Source organism: Oncorhynchus kisutch, linkage group LG21 (genome assembly GCF_002021735.2).
Source record: "Oncorhynchus kisutch isolate 150728-3 linkage group LG21, Okis_V2, whole genome shotgun sequence".
NCBI lineage: Eukaryota > Metazoa > Chordata > Actinopteri > Salmoniformes > Salmonidae > Oncorhynchus > Oncorhynchus kisutch.
Window position 1 is genome coordinate 4,541,876 of NC_034194.2, and position 20,024 is coordinate 4,561,899.

At 39.4% G+C, this 20,024-nt stretch overlaps 1 protein-coding gene across 1 annotated transcript; it reads right to left on the bottom strand.

Annotated features, from left to right (window-relative positions):
* Positions 1–3,595: 3,595 nt before the first annotated feature.
* Positions 3,596–14,203, bottom strand: LOC109866753 (zinc finger protein 271-like). The gene is made up of 3 exons (XM_031800828.1): positions 13,624–14,203; positions 5,977–6,375; positions 3,596–4,696 (listed from the first exon to the last, which is right to left on the bottom strand). Exons 1-3 carry the CDS (start codon positions 13,934–13,936, stop codon positions 4,653–4,655), a joined length of 756 nt encoding a protein of 251 aa, XP_031656688.1. The 5' UTR covers positions 13,937–14,203; the 3' UTR covers positions 3,596–4,652.
* Positions 14,204–20,024: the final 5,821 nt, after the last annotated feature.

The following is a 20,024-nucleotide window of genomic DNA, read 5'->3' on the forward strand; positions in this document are numbered from 1 at the left end:
TCAAATGCAGCTGTCCTACAACATATCTGTACCTTCTTCTTGATCTCAATTCCACTGTGTCCATGTTCTGTCCTATAAGAATTTCAAAGGAAGAGAAAATGTGTCAAAGAATAGTCTTACAAGCATTAAAAGATATATATATTAAATAAATATTGTACATGTAACGTTTCCAAAATGGGATAGTATTGTCCATGTAACATTTCTAAAATGGGATAGTATTGTCCATGTAACGTTTCCAAAATGGGATAGTATTGTCCATGTAACGTTTCCAAAATGGGATAGTATTGTACATGTAACGTTTCCAAAATGGGATAGTATTGTCCATGTAATGTTTCCAAAATGGGATAGTTTTGTACATGTAACATTTCCAAAATGGGATAGCATTGTACATGTAACGTTTCCAAAATGGGATAGTATTGTCCATGTAACGTTTCCAAAATGGGATAGTATTGTCCATGTAACGTTTCCAAAATGGGATAGTATTGTACATGTAACGTTTCCAAAATGGGATAGTATTGTCCATGTAACATTTCCAAAATGGGATAGTATTGTACATGTAACGTTATGCCCCCTTGTGAGTTAATAGTATAGCATGCTGTAGCAGGCTATATAAAGGGGAAGACCTCCATTGACACCGCCTGGTATAGGTCCTGGATGGCAGGAAGCTTGGCCCATTCGCACTACCCTCTGTAGTGCCTTGCGGTCAGAGGCCGGTCAGTTGGAAATTGAAGCTCTCAAACTGCTCCACTACAGCCCCGTCGATGAGAATGTGGGCGTGCTCGGGCTTCCTTTTCCTGTAGTCCACAATCATCTTCTTTGTCTTGATCACATTGAGGGATAGGTTGTTTTCCTTGGCACCACACGGCCAGGTCTCTAACCTCCTCCCTTATAGGCTGTTTCCTCGTTGTTGTTGATCAGGCCAACTACTGTTGTAGCATCGGCAAACTTAATAATGGTGTTAGAGTCATGCCTGGCGGTGCAGTCATGAGTGAACAGGGAGTACTGGAGGGGATTGAGCACGCACCCCTGAGGGCCCCCTGTGTTGAGGATCAACGTGGCGGATGTGTTTTTACCTACCCTTTAAAAACATGAGCTGGCGCACACCCAGAAAAATAGTTTGTGTGGAGATCCTGACTAATGGCGAATAAACTATAAACTATCAAAATAAAGAAAGTCGCACACTCCATATATAAACTCCCAGCAATTTAATGGGTATTTACCACCGTTTCGGCATTACTGTGCCTTCCTCAGGGTAATGTCATGAATATTTGAACCAGGTTATGTAGACACACAGTGCAATTAATGTAACCAATGACAGTAGTGAGGGGTGTGTCATAATGACTAAGTTAATTAAAATTAATTAGTGAAACTGTTAAAAAATTGTTTATAGCATATTTAATATATTACGCTATTGTTATCATATATAAACATCATGGAATATTCTACATCATATTAGCATCAACATACATTATTGTTTCATTCAATTTCACAAAAATAAGGATATTTAATATTTTCAAGTTCAGAAGTCAGAACTCATCACCTGCTATGTAAAAGAGACAGAAGAATGCACAATGGACAATGCTATCCGGGATCCTTGGGACATCCCTACCCTAAACCCTTAACCATTTTAAATGTCAACTTCAACAGGCTAGGGACGTCCCAAGGAGGTATCGCTACCTGAAAAAACATGATCTAAGTGATTGATAGTTGGTATTCAGCAGTCATAAAGCCTTATTACTTTAATGAACTACTAAAATAGTGATTTTGTCAGACAGCATAGACAGCAGCTCTACACTTTATTGACTGACTGATCCATTCATCCTTCCATCCCTCCTCAGCCTTCCTCTCCTCTGAAGACCCAGTGAGGGTGGAGCTCAGTCAGAGAACTGCTGAGGGACTGGTTATGAAGAACACTTCTACAGCCAGAGAGGTGAGAGGTCACACATGGTTTAGATGATCATCCATGTTAATTTACATTAGTGCAAATTGTCCACTGATATTGGTGTAATTTCCCACCCCTTTTGGCTATATGAAAGTACATTTCCCCTCAGGCACACACATTTGTTCTTTGATATTATGAAGGTAATTTGTGTAGAATGTACTTTCCCCCACTGATTCAGCCCATCTCTTTACATTGCTTATGCATATTCAGTGGCCTGGCTCAAATTCCAAACACAATGCCCATCCTGGCAGATCTAAACTTAATGCGATCACATTGTGACTTTAGTGCATCCAGACCTAATGCAGCTTGGAGTGATCAGATGACAGCAGTCACATTTAGGTGCCAGGTGTAACTGAGGCCATGGATGCTCCATATCCATAATGTTGAGTGTTTTATATAATATGACTAAATGTGTTTCTTTCTGTGTTGCAGGGACAGTCAAGAAATGGAACAGCAAGGCCACAAAACATGACATAAGCAGAGCTGTGGGAGACCACCTCAAGCCCCTGGTAGAGCCGGGGGTGGTGTTTACCACTCCACCACGCCTTCAGCAGGCTTGAAAAGTGGGATTGATACTGTTTTTCATATTAAGATGGACAAAGAGTCTGTTGATTGGTCAGTCATTGGGTTAATTTGTTTAGCAACATGTTCAAATCAAGATTTATTTATACAGCACATTTTAGACACGGATGCAACACAATGGCTTCACAGGAAAAAATAAAGAAAATAAACAGAAATATTTAGTACACAAACATATGAATAAAAAAAACTGAACAACAACAACTGAAAGACTAATGAGCATTGAAAGGAAATCCCATTGATTAAAATATTAACAATAGCATGCTATATCCAACCCAAAATATAACTTGTTTTTTAGGAGAGGCTCTAAAAGACACTACGGGGGCATCAACTGAAAATTGACTGGTAACATCAACTGGGACCTAAAAGAGACCAAAAAACAATAATAACAACTTAAAGACTAATGGCTATTAGTCCAACCAAATTACAAGCTTGTTTTGTAGGAGGGGTTCTGATAGACACTATGGGGGTGTCCACTGAAAGTTGACTAGTAACAACAACTGGGACCTAAAAAACACCCACCATGAGACCCACTAAATCTGCCCAAGAAGAGTCAAACAAAAGAAAAACCCACACCAAACTTAAAGACAGGAAGCAAACCAAAAAGGTGGAGCAACTAAAAGGAGTTGACTCTCCACATCTAAGACAACTGGAGCACTGAGCCAGACACTCTTAAATAGAACCTGGACCAGCTCAGGTGAAACACCTTCCCACTAACGAGATGGACAAGCCAGCACTGGTGTAACACATACTGACTAACGAGGTGACACCAGTCAGTGCATCCTACGTGCTAACGGGCTCAAGTCCTACCTCAACATAAATGGAAAAACCAAAGCCTGTAACAACTTTCCCTTTAAGACAACAAATATGTCCTATAAAAATGGACAAGTTTGCTCACCACCAACAGAAAACAACTTCCATTTCACATTATCATCAACTACAACGATTCACCAATATAAACATGTGTTGAAGGAATTTGATTCCTCTGTTTTAATTCCCAAACAAAATTAAACACTCTGTCAATTCATAAGGATTTGTAAGACCCCTTATTTTATAATGGACAGAGCCCCAGTCTTAAAAGTCAAGTAACAGCCTTTAATTCAAGAGAGTACTGAGTTCATACACATTTTACCACAGGTTATAAACTGAAAATGACGTCAGCGTTTTCGAAATGTTCCGTCTCTTCTTGACACTGGTAGAAAGGCTCTATAGATCTCAAGCCTTCCCTCCTCGCCTAGAGCCAAGGTCAGTCAGTGTAGATAAGCATTCTAGACAGTCTGGAAATAGTTCATTCATTTGTACAAGTAACAGACCGTCATTGTTCCAACTTTTGCCCACGTTCACACACCTCCGTTCCAGTACCAAGGCTGTGTCTCAAGCCTTCCCACATCCGTCTCCCTACCAATTTAATATAATTTACGAGTCAAGGTTTTCTTGTGTAGATAAGCATTCTAGCCAGTCTGATTCATTTGTATCAATGAACAGACCGTCATTGTTACTAAACTCTTGACCACTTTATATCACTTCAGTACTGGGATCAGATAAGAAAATTCATACATATACGGTAACATAATTGTATTCTGATTAGTACATCCTGATTGAAATGTATACATAATTATTCATTATAGATTCAAAAAAATTCCCTCAACAACATGGTGTCTACTTGCTGTCAACAACTAAAAACACGTATTTCTAAATAATAAAATACAATCGTATCATTATTTTCTCCTTTTTCTTTCTATAGAATCCTAAAACTCTTCTAGAACTCTCTAGCTTCTAGAACTCTTGTCTTCCTAAAACTCACTAGCTTCTAGAACTCTTGGAACGAGCCCAAACAAAACTCAAATCAAATTGTATTAGTTACATGCGCTGAATACATGTGTAGACCTTACAGTGAAATGCTTACTTACGAGCCCCTAACCAACAGTGCAGTAAAAAAAAAAAATTGGACTGCCGACTCTTGAGACAATCAGCAAGCAAGTTGACCTTACCACAGACATGTCTGATTTCAAGAGGAAACTCCTGCGATATCTGTAGTAACTTTCCACCTCACTGTGGAGCTTCTCTCTTTTTTCAGGGTTCACTCGATAGGCATGTTGTTGGATCTGGGCCCAGTCCCCAATGTCATGCTCTAGTGCATTTGGGTTGGCACATCTGAGAATGATCCCTGATAGTCTAAAAGCAAGATAACAATGTCAATATAATTGTACCCAACAATTGTCAGTTGGTTGCATAAATAATTATTACTAAATGTTACATGAATTGTAAATATGAAATATCAAAACCAAATGTACACCCCTTTGTTAATATGTATTGGCAATAATTAACTTAATGGTGAGGCATGGAATAATAAAATATATATTTTGTCAGGCTGGTTGAAATGTGATTAGGTGATATGAGACATGCTTCTTCAGTAGTGGAATAAAGACAATTAGCACTTGGATGTTGTAAAGAAATAATGGAGTGATGTAAGATTGTTAATCAAATTCATTATAGACCAATTGATTATACTGCGTCCATATGTACAGGCTGCTAGTACATTGAAATTAAGTTGTTTTCAAATCATTGAAAAAACGACCCGAAAATACATATGTTCAACTTTCATTTTCAACTTACAACTGAACATAAATTGGACGTCGGGCATAGTCTTCTTTTCAACGTCTTTTGAATTACATTTTGGTAGGTGAGAATAGCGCAATGTCAAAACATAGTTTTAATGTGTCCAAATCAATAACCAATATGCAGAAACAGTTTGGGATCTATTGAAAACCTAAACATTGAAGAGTTGCATTTTGATTCAAGTGGGTAACCAACGTGGTAAATGTAACACAACTCTAATTTTGATGAATCTCATAAATAGTACTCTTTCAATTAAAAAGCCTGGATCCCCTGAGACTAAAATCAATTGAACATTGGGCAAATGTTTATGGTTCTACATTCTGACATTAATTAAAATACTCCTACAATGTTAATACATTCTATATTGTGATATTATTAAAATACTTCCACAATATTAAAAACATTCTACATTGTGACATTATTTCATTGATATCATGAAACAACTACTTCATGTATTTTCTGATGTTTAATCAGAGATCTTTTATCAGAGTATCTCTTCCCACATTGATCACAGCACGGATTCTCTCCTGTGTGTGTCCTTTGGTGAACTATCAGGCTGTTTAGCTGAGTAAAACTCTTCCTACATTGATCACAGCCAAAAGGTTTCTCTCCAGTGTGTATTCTCTGGTGTGATTTCAGGGATTGTAGCCAAATAAAACTCTTCCCACAGTGATCACAGCCAAAAGATTTCTCTCCAGTGTGTATTCTCTGGTGTATAGTTAAATAGCTAGATGTAGAAAAACTCTTCCCACAGTGATCACAGCTATAAGGTTTCTCTCCTGTGTGTGTTCTCTGATGTACTATCAGGTTGTTTAGCTGAGTAAAACTCTTCTCACATTGATCACAGCCGTAAGGTTTCTCTCCAGTGTGTATTCTCTGGTGTGTTTTCAGGGTTTGCAGCCAAATAAAACTCTTCTCACATTGAGCACAGCCAAAAGGTTTCTCTCCAGTGTGTATTCTCTGGTGTGATTTCAGGGTTTTTAGCTGAGAAAAACTCTTCCCACATTGATCACAGCCGTAAGGTTTCTCTCCAGTGTGAATTCTTTGATGTATTTTAAGGTCTGGTGAAGAGTTAAATATTTTCCCACAGTCAGAGCAGCAATGAGATTTCTTCTCTGTGGGTCTCTGCTGGTGTTTCTTGAGGAGTTCTGATCTGAAGAGACTCTTCTCTGCCTCGTCAGAATCATGATGTTGTTGAGCCTCCCAAGAGGATCCACGATAGTCCCGTGTCTCTCCTGTGTGAACGACAAAGTCAGACAGATGGTTAAAGGCCCACAACAGCAGAAATCCACTGTTTATTTGAGGTAAATGGTGATGCCCAGAGCATACCCATGAAGTTCTACAACAATTGACGTCTGTTAAATTTTACAATGAAGACAGTCAAGTTAGCAACAATAGTCATATTTTGTCTTGATTTCACAATAGTAGTAACATCGATGATTATGGGTTGAAATTAGTTATTCATGTTGTTGAAACTCTAAGCAGTGTGCCAGATGACTTTTGGTTTCCAATATAGGCCACTTTCTGTGTTTGCTAAAATTGCGGCATGAGGGCAAAGTACACACAATTTGGTTGCAGAAACTCCTCCCTACTAATGAGGAAACCGCTAGTTATGGATGTAGTATATCTGCTAATGAGGAAACCACTAGTTATGGATGTAGTATATCAAATCAAATCAAATGTTATCTGCTAATGAGGAAACCACTAGTTATGGATGTAGTATATCTGGTAATGAGGAAACCACTAGTTATGGATGTAGTATATCTGCTAATGAGGAAACCACTAGTTATGGATGTAGTATATCTGCTAATGAGGAAACCACTAGTTATGGATGTAGTATATCTGCTAATGAGGAAACCACTAGTTATGGATGTAGTATATCTGGTAATGAGGAAACCACTAGTTATGGATGTAGTATATCTGGTAATGAGGAAACCACTAGTTATGGATGTAGTATATCTGCTAATGAGGAAACCACTAGTTATGGATGTAGTATATCTGGTAATGAGGAAACCACTAGTTATGGATGTAGTATATCTGGTAATGAGGAAACCACTAGTTATGGATGTAGTATATCTGGTAATGAGGAAACCACTAGTTATGGATGTAGTATATCTGGTAATGAGGAAACCACTAGTTATGGATGTCGTATATCTGGTAATGAGGAAACCACTAGTTATGGATGTAGTATATCTGGTAATGAGGAAACCACTAGTTATGGATGTAGTATATCTGGTAATGAGGAAACCACTAGTTATGGATGTAGTATATCTGCTAATGAGGAAACCACTAGTTATGGATGTAGTATATCTGGTAATGAGGAAACCACTATTTATGGATGTAGTATATCTGCTAATGAGGAAACCACTAGTTATGGATGTAGTATATCTGGTAATGAGGAAACCACTAGTTATGGATGTAGTATATCTGCTAATGAGGAAACCACTAGTTATGGATGTAGTATATCTGGTAATGAGGAAACCACTAGTTATGGATGTAGTATATCTGCTAATGAGGAAACCACTAGTTATGGATGTAGTATATCTGGTAATGAGGAAACCACTAGTTATGGATGTAGTATATCTGGTAATGAGGAAACCACTAGTTATGGATGTAGTATATCTGGTAATGAGGAAACCACTAGTTATGGATGTAGTATATCTGGTAATGAGGAAACCACTAGTTATGGATGTAGTATATCTGGTAATGAGGAAACCACTAGTTATGGATGTAGTATATCTGGTAATGAGGAAACCACTAGTTATGGATGTAGTATATCTGGTAATGAGGAAACCACTAGTTATGGATGTAGTATATCTGCTAATGAGGAAACCACTAGTTATGGATGTAGTATATCTGCTAATGAGGAAACCACTAGTTATGGATGTAGTATATCTGGTAATGAGGAAACCACTATTTATGGATGTAGTATATCTGGTAATGAGGAAACCACTATTTATGGATGTAGTATATCTGGTAATGAGGAAACCACTAGTTATGGATGTAGTATATCTGGTAATGAGGAAACCACTAGTTATGGATGTAGTATATCTGGTAATGAGGAAACCACTAGTTATGGATGTAGTATATCTGGTAATGAGGAAACCACTAGTTATGGATGTAGTATATCTGCTAATGAGGAAACCACTAGTTATGGATGTAGTATATCTGGTAATGAGGAAACCACTAGTTATGGATGTAGTATATCTGGTAATGAGGAAACCACTAGTTATGGATGTAGTATATCTGCTAATGAGGAAACCACTAGTTATGGATGTAGTATATCTGGTAATGAGGAAACCACTAGTTATGGATGTAGTATATCTGGTAATGAGGAAACCACTATTTATGGATGTAGTATATCTGGTAATGAGGAAACCACTAGTTATGGATGTAGTATATCTGGTAATGAGGAAACCACTATTTATGGATGTAGTATATCTGGTAATGAGGAAACCACTATTTATATATTTAGTATATCTGTTTGGAGCAAAAATGGTGAGCGAAGATTTGACATTTTCACAATGTATTCTGAATATTACAGCGCACTATCAGCACAAGATCAGGAGTGCTACTCACATTAAGGAGTGAAACTCACATTAAGCTCTGTATCTATTCACTAGTTCACCACCGTGGGGGAAACTCAGGGGAGTTCTCATAGGCTGACATCAAATATAGCCTCCATTTCCAGGTTGCTTATGAGCTAAGTATCTCTGTGGCCAAACAGACTAACGAGCCCCTACTGTAAATCAAGCAGACAATAACACATTATAAACATCAATTTGTTAGGGATGTTGGATAAAACGTGGAGCACGGCATAACTGTCTTTACCAGAGTAATGAATGAAGAAGCACTTTGGTTGTTGTTGCATGTCGTGATGTTTGTCAAGTGACTGTCATTCAGAAAATGATTTCCTGGATCAGGTGATGATAGTTGAACATGTGACTGTAACTAAACAGCTACAGTATTAAGAATTTCTAATGATTGAAGAACTGCGTTAATGACAGTATCCATTTGGGTGTTGTCTATAAAGTTAAGGTGACTCTCGGTTAGAACCATTGGATTTAGCAAACTCTGAAATGATTTAGAATTTCTGTTCCCATGAAAACTGTTTTCCCAGCGTAACATAAATAGCCACTAAATGTTACATAGTTCGAGAGCATTTTTTAACTTAGAAATTGCACTGTTGGTTAGAGCCTGTAAGTCAGCATTTTAATGTTAAGGTCTACCTACATCTGTTGTATTTGGGGCACGTGATGAATACATTTGGATTTGATAGAAGTAGGACTAGTCTACCTGGCCTGCGCGCAAATGTAGGCCTATAAATGTGCCCATTTGGGGATGTCTGATAGTATTTATGATTGTCTTAACGCACCACCACTAATGAGTTGTGGAGTTTCTCAAAGTAATTTTTCTTCACCTCAAACAGCAAGTAAACAAAGTCTAATCAAAATCAATTGCGAATGACAATAGTTCCTCAAAGTATTTTCCTAAAATATTGCCCTTTCGATAACCACTCGGCATAAAAGGGAAAGATGTAATGATGCTCTGATCCAGTGGAAATGTCATAAAATACCCGATTACTTCTTATTCCTTACACAAATAGCCGACAGCTGTGTCTGTCCCAAACTCACTGGCGCGGGGAACTATACCAGAATATTTTATACAATGTTGCAAGCTCGCTATTTTGAGTTTTGGGCTGACCCAGTTGATAGTTGATATAATGTTTCAAGTTCGTTGTAGAAAAGCCAAGTGCAGCAAATGTGAAATATTTATTTTTATCAGGATATTTTCTACCTGTAGGCTGCAATGTTTTTATTTGTTGGCTATTTTTACATAGTTGGCAATGGCAATAAAAGTGACTTTTAGATTTGTATCATTTTCATTTAGATAGAATGTAGCTTAATCACAGACAATCATTTTGAGATACTATTATAAATGAATGAATCTGTTCCACGGAAATGTACCTATGAAAATCGTAACTGGTTGGTAGAAATGGTAAGTTAACTTGGCACTCCAAGTGGAAAATGTTGCCGACCGCTGGTGTAGCCCATTACCAGAAACTTCATGATCACAACAACAGAATCTTTCTCCATCTGGTTAGGTTATCTTGAGCTCTGGCTCCCGAATCATTTGTGTGTCTTAATTATTTAATCAAACAGCCTGCTTAAAGCATCAGACCAGTTCAGTACATATAGTTGATTTTTTGGGGATGTGTCTATAAATGAAAAAATACACGTTATAACATGTCAACCATTTGTTTGGTAGAAAGAACAGGCGACTCTTGGTTGACCAAGATTTACTTTAGGTGGGGACACTAGAAGATGATTTTGGGGCAACGCAGTTGGGACTTGAGCCCGGACTTGAGCCCGATCTAACATCACTGGAGAGACCTGAAAATAGCTGTGCAGTAATGTTTCCCATCCAACCTGACAGAGCTAGAGAGGATCTGCAGAGAAGGATGGGAGAAACTCCCCAAATGCAGGTGTGCCAATAAATTAGTTAAATGAAAGAGGGAAAATAATATTTTTTATCAATTTTAGAATAAGGCTTTAAAGTAACAAAATGTGGAAAAAGTCAAGGGGTCTGAATACTTTCCGAATGCACTGTATACTGCAACACCTCCCCCACCATTCCTGTATTTTCTGTAGATGTTATATCCCTGTATTACTACTGCTGTATCAAAGGAATTATCTCAGTGAGTTTCAGAGATGAACAGTAGAGTGCATTCCAAATTCAACAGGCAGGCAAGTAAACAAAAACGTTTTTCAAATAAAAACTATTCCAGAAAATGTCAAAGTGTATATAACGCCCGTCCAAGAGACTGTCGACCAATCACGTTCATATTGTCATGCTGTGACACGCAGTTCCTGAACTAGTTCTCACTAAATCCCTTTTTAAAGTCAGGGTATGAGTCGAGAAACATGCCTATTTTACTTGAAAGTATGTAATGTTACGATTGCAAAGCTACACAATATTACAGAGAACAAGTTCATTATCTCACATCTCTGAAAATATTTGTAATGTTGTGCTTCTTGTTCACAGAGGGTAATTCATGCCAATGTTATTTTCTTTAAGCTGTTAATACGAATCGAAAGGAGTTTCCAATATCCTAATTTCTTAAAGTATATCTGGTGATAGCAAGTGATAGTGATACACAAGCTAGGTCTATTTGAAACATTGCCATCCCATGGTGGCATTTACCAGCCACCAGGTTCAGAAGCTTTAAAACCACAAAAAATATACTATATTTTTGCCCAAAATTAAGATTTAAATTATTCAAAATTAACATAATTGATGCTGGTTATTATTTTAGCCTATTTTTGTTTTGGAGTCAAAGATAGTTTTGGAATAGTTTTCATTTTTCAAACAGGTTTGTTATTTTATTTCAGTTTACAAAATAGTTTCCCCCTAATTACAATTTCTATAATAAGCATGGAGGTTTCCCCTATCAACCCAGTCATAGGTACTGGCGACAAAGCGCCTCGTAACCTAGCTGGGAATGGGACAGAAGGAACCCTTCTATGGTAACAGACAGGTGCGATTTGAAATCAAATCTAATTCCCAGGAATGGGGTTCATATGAACCACAGAGACCATGTGTGGGATAATAACATGACCGTGTCCAACCCTGCTTGTTCCCTTGACTCCACTACCAGCCACCAATCTCCAACAGGGCCCTTAACCTGTATCACTAGACACCTCATAGTGAGCTACAGGTAGGAATCAGCAATGAATCCCAATAATGAGACACCTCAGGGGAGGGGTGTCAGAAACATAAAAAACAATATATATATATATATATATATATATATATATATATATAGTGATTTATGACAAACCGTTTTTTACGAATCCGTCAAGACACCAACTTAGACTTTACCGTGAAATGCTTTACTTACAAGCCATTAAACAACAGTGCAGTTCAAGAAGAAGAAATTATTTACCAAGTAGACTAAAATAAAAAGTAATAATAAAAAGTAACACAATGAGAATAACTATAACGAGGCTATATACAGGGGGCACCGGTACCGAGTCAGTGTGCGGGGGTTACAGGCTAGTTGAGGTAATCTGTACATGAAGGTGGGGGCGTAGTGACTATGCATAGGTAATAAACAACCAGCGAGTAGCAGCAGTTCAACGAAGGGGGAGGGGGTCAATGTAAATTGTCTAGTGGCGATTTTATGAATTGTTCAGAATTCTTATGGCTTGGGGTAGAAGCTGTTGAGGAGGCTTTTGGTCCTAGACTTGGCGCTCCAGTACCGCTTTCCATGCGGTAGCAGAGAAAATAGTTTAAAACTTGGGTGACTGGAGTCTCTGACAATTTTGTGGGCCTTCCTCTGAATCCGCCTATTATATAGGTCCTGGATGGCTGGACAGGAAGCTTGGCCACAGTGATGTACTGGGCCGTTCGCACTACCCTCTGTAGTGCCTTTACGGTCAGATGCCGAGCAGTTGCCATACCAGGCGGTGATGCAACCGGTCAGGATGCTCTCGATGGTGCAGCTGTATTACCTATTGAGGATCTGGTGACCCATGTCAAATCTTTTCAGTCTCCTGAGGGGGATAAGGTTTTGTTGTGCCCTCTTCACAACTGTCTTGGTATATACCCACGTGGGTGATTAAAAGATGAACTGAGGTCCACACTCCAGTCCAGTTGATGGTGGTAATGCACCTTAAAGTTGGTTGCCAACTGCCACATAAAGTCCAATGAAGAAAAATATGCTTGAAGGAAGGAGAAATGACGAGAAACAAATTTGGTTTTGATGTGATATGAAAGTATTATTTGAAATGATTTTGATGAGATATGAAAGTACAGCAATTTATGTTTCTAGAAGCGTATCGCAATTGAGAATCGATTCACATTTAGGTGGATTATTTGACTATTTTACCTGCCAGAGCCAGTCTACCTCTGAAAATAACATACAGTCCTTGGACCTTGAAGAGTAACGGGGGCAGAAATCAGCAGTAGAAACAATAACAAAGCGTACTCCCTGCCGTTTCGGTAAAAATCTGAGGGATGGAGAAATGCAACCATCCATGATATCAACATTATAGTTTTAACCGTGTTTTGAGGATATACAGTGTTTTTTAAATATTTACTGACAAACATTGGAATAAAAAAGCTTATATTTTGGGTCCTGATGGGGTACGACAGTCGAACTAAGCTCATGATGCATTTAAAAGTGAATTCTTAAAGAAAACATGGGTATTATTAATGTATCAGTCCCAAAATGGATGTAACAACTACTGATTGCCCCTTTAAGAGAAAATATTGGGCTAATCTAATAGAAGATATTGAGGAATACAGTATTTTAGGCATTGTCATTGGATGCATTTGATCAATTGTTAACGTTTTGTTGATGGTCCACTCGTGATGTTCTACACGTTACAGTGTAGCTTCAGCCATTCCTACAGAACAACATTAAAGTGTAGAACCCCTGTACTGCATATTGGTTCAACGACTGCAGAGACCGTACTTACTGGTGTTAAACAGATCTCCAACCTCCTCTTCCTCATCCAATGTGACAGTCATCTCCCCCTCCTCCCCTTTCACCCCAAAAACGGAATCCTCCTCTTCTTTTACTGTAACATCCTCCTCTTTCACTCGGAACGCGTCTTCCTCTTCTTTCACTGAAACGTCTTCCTCTTCTTCTTTCACGGTAACAGCCTCAACCTCTACTTGTTTTTGTAGTGTGACATCTTTCTCTTCCTCCTCCTCTTTCACGAGAGCTTCTTTCTCAGTCCAGCAGACGACCTCCTCTTTAGCAGGAGGAGAGTAGCTTAGTGAACTCATGGTCGGAGATGTTAGCTATCTAGCGTTAGAGAGTAGCCTACATCTAAGCTAACTTAACAAACCAGCTAGCTGACAAACAACGTAAATATATAATTAAATGGGCCAACAAGTACATACAACAGAAGTGTGTTTAATACACATCGACTAATATACACCAAAACAGTGTAAATAACGTGAATGTTGTAGCTATGTTTGCTAGAAAGCTACCGAGGTGTCTGAATAGCTGTTGTTATTGAAGGAGCGACCCGTCCACTAGATTATACGTCACCCTGGCAGCATCGCCTGAACCTAAAAGGCGCACATCGCCATCTGCTGACTGGAGTGGGCAACGCAGGAAACAAAATTAGATTTTTCATTTATTTCATAAAAGTTTAATGTTATGTTAATATTATATTAAACAGAGACCTGAATGAAACCTCCACATAATAAAACTAATATATAACTAATATATAATAAAAGAGCAGAACTGGTCATCACAGAGTGGCTGTAGTGCTTTGTAGACTGGGTAAATCCATTTGAATTCAATACATTTTTGACAGCATCCCTTTTGATTTAAAAAAAGCTTTCCTTACATGTTTGCCGAAGGAAGAAGTGATAAGAAAGTGACTTCATGTAACTGAATGTAAAAACATTCATGAGATATACAGTACCAGTCAAAAGTTTGGACACACCTACTCATTCATGGGTTTTTCTTGATTTTTACTATTTTCTACATTGTAGAATAATAGTGAAGACATGAAACTATGAAATAACACATATGGAATCATGTACTAACCATGTAGTAATCATGTAGTAATCATGTAGTAAAAAGTGGTAAACAAATCAAAATATATTTTAGATTCTTCAAAGTAGCCACCCTTTGCCTTGATGACAGCTTTGCACACTCTTTGCATTCTCTCAACCAGCTTCACCTGGAATGCTTTTCCAACAATCTTGAAGGAGTCCTCACATATGCTGAGCAGAAATAAATACAACAAGGTCAAAATCATGTTTGACGCACTTTGAATGTAATTTCTTTGCAGTACTGTTTAAACTAGATGATAGGAACACTGTGGACAATATACAGCAAGTTGCAACATTGAAATACAGAAATGAACACTTTTCCATAAACAAGGTCTAAATCGTGTTTGATGCACTCTGGATGTACATTTTTTCGTAGATCTGTTTAAACTAGATGATAGGAACACTGTGGACAATTTTCAGCATGTTGCAACATTGAAATACAGAAATAAACACTTCCATAAACAAGGTCTAAATCATGTTTGATGAACACTGTAAGTACATTGTTTTTGCATTCCTGTTTCAACTACATGATAGGAACCCCGTGGACAAGTTTCAGCAAGTTGCAACATTGAAATACAGAAATGAACACTTTTCCATAAACAACGTCTAAATCATGTTTGATGCACTCGGGATTTAATTGTTTTTGTTGTACTGTTTAAAGTAGATGACAGGAACACTGTGGAAAATGTTCAACAAGTTGCAACATGGAAATACAGAAAGAAACACTTTTCCATAAACAAGGTCTAAGTCATGTTTGATGAACTCTGAAATTATTTTTTTGCAGCACTGTTTAAACTAGATGATAGGAACACTGTGGACATTTTACAGCAAGTTGCAAAATTGAAATACAGGAATTCAAACTTTTCCATAAACAAGGTCTAAATCGTGTTTGATGCACTCTGGATGTACATTTTTCTGTAGATCTGTTTAAACTAGAGGACAGGAACACTGTGGACAAGTTTCAGCAAGTTGCAACATTGAAATATATAAATGAACACTTTTCCATAAACAAGGTCTAAATCGTGTTTGATGCACTCTGGATGTACAATTTTTTTACAGGACTGTTTGAACTAGATGATAGGAACACTGTGGACAATTTTCCGCAAGTTGCAACATTGAAATACAGAAATAAACACTTTTCCATATTCGAGGCCGAAACTTGAGTGAGCATAGGTTTGGCATAATGGGCAGATGGCCCCGAACAAGATGGCGTGTAGGCCTCAACGGTTTTTGAGTAATGGCCATTTTTCTGGGATTAAAGGTCCAAAATAAAAATAGAGCAACAATTTTTCCGCTTCACGTCAAAGTAAAGGAACCTACGGTGTCAATAAAAAAATAACCTGCCATTTATCTATTGTCATTTAAGAGAAATCGTACAATGTCAAATTGGTGAAGGGTTAAAAAGGTCAGATCTTTTCAAAACTTCATATGTGTGATTAGGCAACCGTCATGAACTGTAAGTCAGTCATTCCTCCCAACAGATGTCAAAGAAAAGCTCACACACACACACACACACACACACACACACACACACACACACACACACACACACACACACACACACACACACACACACACACACACACACACACACACACACACACACACACAGCAAGAATGGAGTGACAAAGTGCGGTGCTTAAAGACACACAGAGCCTGCAATGGCATTCCCATAATCTCTAGGCTGTGCCGAGTTCAATGAGATGCCCACAGCGACCATGAGAAAAAGTAGGCCCAAAATGAAGCCTGGCCCTAAATTTAATTTGCTTTTGGGTGACAGTGAGAGAACCGTTAGGGTGAGTAGCACAATTCGACCTCATGTTTGTTCCTGAGGTCCTCCGGATCTGTGCAAGCCTAACCTTGACCATGTGGCATTAACCCTTAACAGTAAATCAGGGTTTTTTGATCTCAAAGATTACAATGACATCTCTCATTATAGGAATGCATTGCCTGCTCACCCTAAATTCAACCTGAAGCCTATGTGGGTTAATAATGCCTTATGAACCTGTCTTCGATGACAATCAGGCCACTATGAGGTCTACATGTGTCGATTCTAAGCTTCCTGAAGCATCCGGAAGTGGTTAAAATCACCCTAAAAGTGTTTTTCCATACCCAACCTGATGGTTGATGGAAATAGCGCATTCAACCCTGTATAAATCAGTCAGTTCTTAACGCAAAGACTTAAAACTCAGAGGATATGTGTTTACCTTTAGCTTCCTGTGCCAGCCGGAAGTGCCATAATTGGTGTCATAGGGGCTGTTTCGGGATCCAACTTCGAGCTTTTAACTGCAGCAACTTTAAGATACGCTATTGGAACTGGAATTACCGCGGCTGCTGGCACCAGACTTGCCCTCCAATCGATCCTCGTTAAAGGATTTAAAGTGTACTCATTCCAATTACAGGGCCTAGAGAGAGTCCTGTATTGTTATTTTTCGTCACTACCTCACCGAGTCGGAAGTGGGTAATTTGTGCGCCTGCTGCCTTCCTTGGATATGGTAGCCGTTTCTCACGCTCCCTCTCCGGAATTGAACCCTGATTCCCCGTTACCCGTGGTCACCATGGTAGGCACAGAAAGTACCATCAAAAGTTGATAGGGCAGACATTCGAATGAGACGTAACCACCACAAAGGGCGTGCGATCGGCTCGAAGTTATCTAGAGTCACCAAACCGAGATTGGCCCGCTTGGGTTTTGGGTCTGATAAATGCAGGCATCCCCGGAGGTCAGCGCTCAGGCCATCAGACTGTTAAACAGCCACCACTAACATTGAGTGGCTGCTGCCAACACACTGACTCAACTCCAGCCACATGGGAATTGATGGGAATTGATGTAAAATATATCACTAGCCACTTTAAACAATGCTACTTAATATAATGTTTACATACCCTACATTATTTATCTCATATGTATACGTATATACTGTACTCTATATCATCTACTGCATCTTTATGTAATACATGTATCACTAGCCACTTTAAACTATGCCACTTTGTTTACATACTCATCTCATATGTATATACTGTACTCGATACCATCTACTGCATCTTGCCTATGCCGCTCTGTACCATCACTCATTCATATATCTTTATGTACATATTAATTATCCCTTTACACTTGTGTGTATGAGGTAGTAGTTTTGGAATTGTTAGCTAGATTACTCGTTGGTTATTACTGCATTGTCGGAACTAGAAGCACAAGCATTTCGCTACACTCGCATTAACATCTGCTAACCATGTGTATGTGACAAATACAATTTGATTTGATTTGGATTTGATTTGTTTTAGCTCTAGAATTGCCACAGTTATCCAAGTAAGGATGGAGCGATCAAAAGAACCATAACTGATTTAATGAGCCATTCGCAGTTTCACTGTACCGGCCGTGTGTACTTAGAATTGCATGGCTTAATCTTTGAGACAAGCATATGCTACTGGCAGGATCAACCAGGTAGCCACTCACAACATAGAGGTTGTACCTGGGCACACTAAGCAAAGAACAACCAAGGACCGGTCCTATCCCGTTAGGGGAGGAGGCCCTGGTGCAATTCACCATGCGCGGGGTACGGGGCTGGAGTGTATCGAAATAGGGGGTCAACCGTCTCTTAAAGGGGCTCCCCCGAAAGAAGCCAATCCATGTGGGGCGGGAGTAACCGTCCATCAGAACACCCGCCAAAGGCCGACCGATAGAGGCCCTCACAGGTGGAAAATGAATGCAAATCAGTCTGAGGAGAGGAGAGGAGAACCATGGAGACGCACCATGAACCAAGAGGGGGACTGGACTGGAGAGCTAGCCCTCACGGGGCTAAACAACCACCAATCGGTCGCCGAAGGGACGGGCACATTCACTGGACCAGAACCATGGTCTTTGATGACCCAAACCCATAAGGTGATAGCTCCTGGTGCCACCAATGCTGGACTGGGTGTCCAGTCACGGGTTAGGGAGACCCCATAGGGGAGCCCCACACCCCCCACCAAGGTCACCCGGTAACCCAATGTAATTCTATGATAGAGTCACACTTCTCTCTCAAGTGCAGCATGTGTACCTGGTGATTGAACTCCATATCTCCATGCCTCTGGGCTTACTCTCTCTACCCTGCCTGCCCACCTACCTGCCCTCTATCTCGGCCTGTCACTTCAGCTCTGTGCACCTGGTAACCCATAACACCCTGGTTATTCAGATCCCCAGGCCTCCATACATTCTCAACCGTGACCAAATGACACACAAAGACAAGGGTGAATTTCAAATAAATGTTCTTTATTTGTCAGTGAATCATGGCTTGATTTGTCCCTCAATTAGTGACCGCGCCCGGCTGGCATTATGAGGCAAATTATGGTACCGGTAGGACCGTGCCTGAGTTTCCAGAGAGTGACACATATGGTCAGCCACAGTTCCCCGGTCTGTATCCGACCCTTGGTTAAAGTTCAATGTGGCAAAGCTTCGTCGAATTGTACCAAAGGTCACTTTACTTCCAATGCCAAACTCTGCAAATATCTGGCCCACATACTCAGAGATTACCGTACGGTTGACCGCGGGATGTGAAAAAGAAGAGTTCTGTGTCTGAGGTCATTCCACTCAGATGTGGCCTGATCTGATGGAATCGTTTAATCCACACATAAAACGGTCAACCAAATAATTTCCTCCTGACATATAACAATTCTGCACTCCCCGAAGCTATAGTTTGTTTTGTGGCTTGTGTTGGGGAATAATCAGAATTGGTTGGTAACATAGGTAAGATGTTTTATATTCATCATATGTTTGTAAGTTACTTCTCATCAGAATGTTATTTTTGTATAATACTGTGGCGGGGTTGCAGTATCTGTTCTCTCCCCTCTCTCCGGCTGGGGCTGGAGAGAGGTCAAGCGTGTATCTCTTGGCTCCACAATGTCTGTGTGCCAGTCAGTGTGTCTCTGTGATCTTGTCAAGATAGGATGGATTTGACATATGCCTGTTGATATGGAGGATTTGTTTATGGTTCTGAGTTTGAGAAGAGAGCAAACCTGAACGATAAATTATGCCTATGCTGTCGGGCTATGTGTGTCTTTTGCTATTAAAGGATCTCAGCTGCAATGTGTGAGGAACTCTCAGAGAATTCATTGATAGACACTGAATTGATCTGAGAGTCACAGGGTTGTGATAGAGCTCATATAATTAAAGTTGGACTTTGATAACTAATCCTGACTTGTGTGTGGTTTGCTCTCATGATTTGGTAAATAGAGGAAATTATCACATCTGATAACCCCCACTTTCCGAGGTTACTTCAGTAAAATCCCTCTCACTGAACATGGTGACTGTGGATCGTCGAGTGCCATT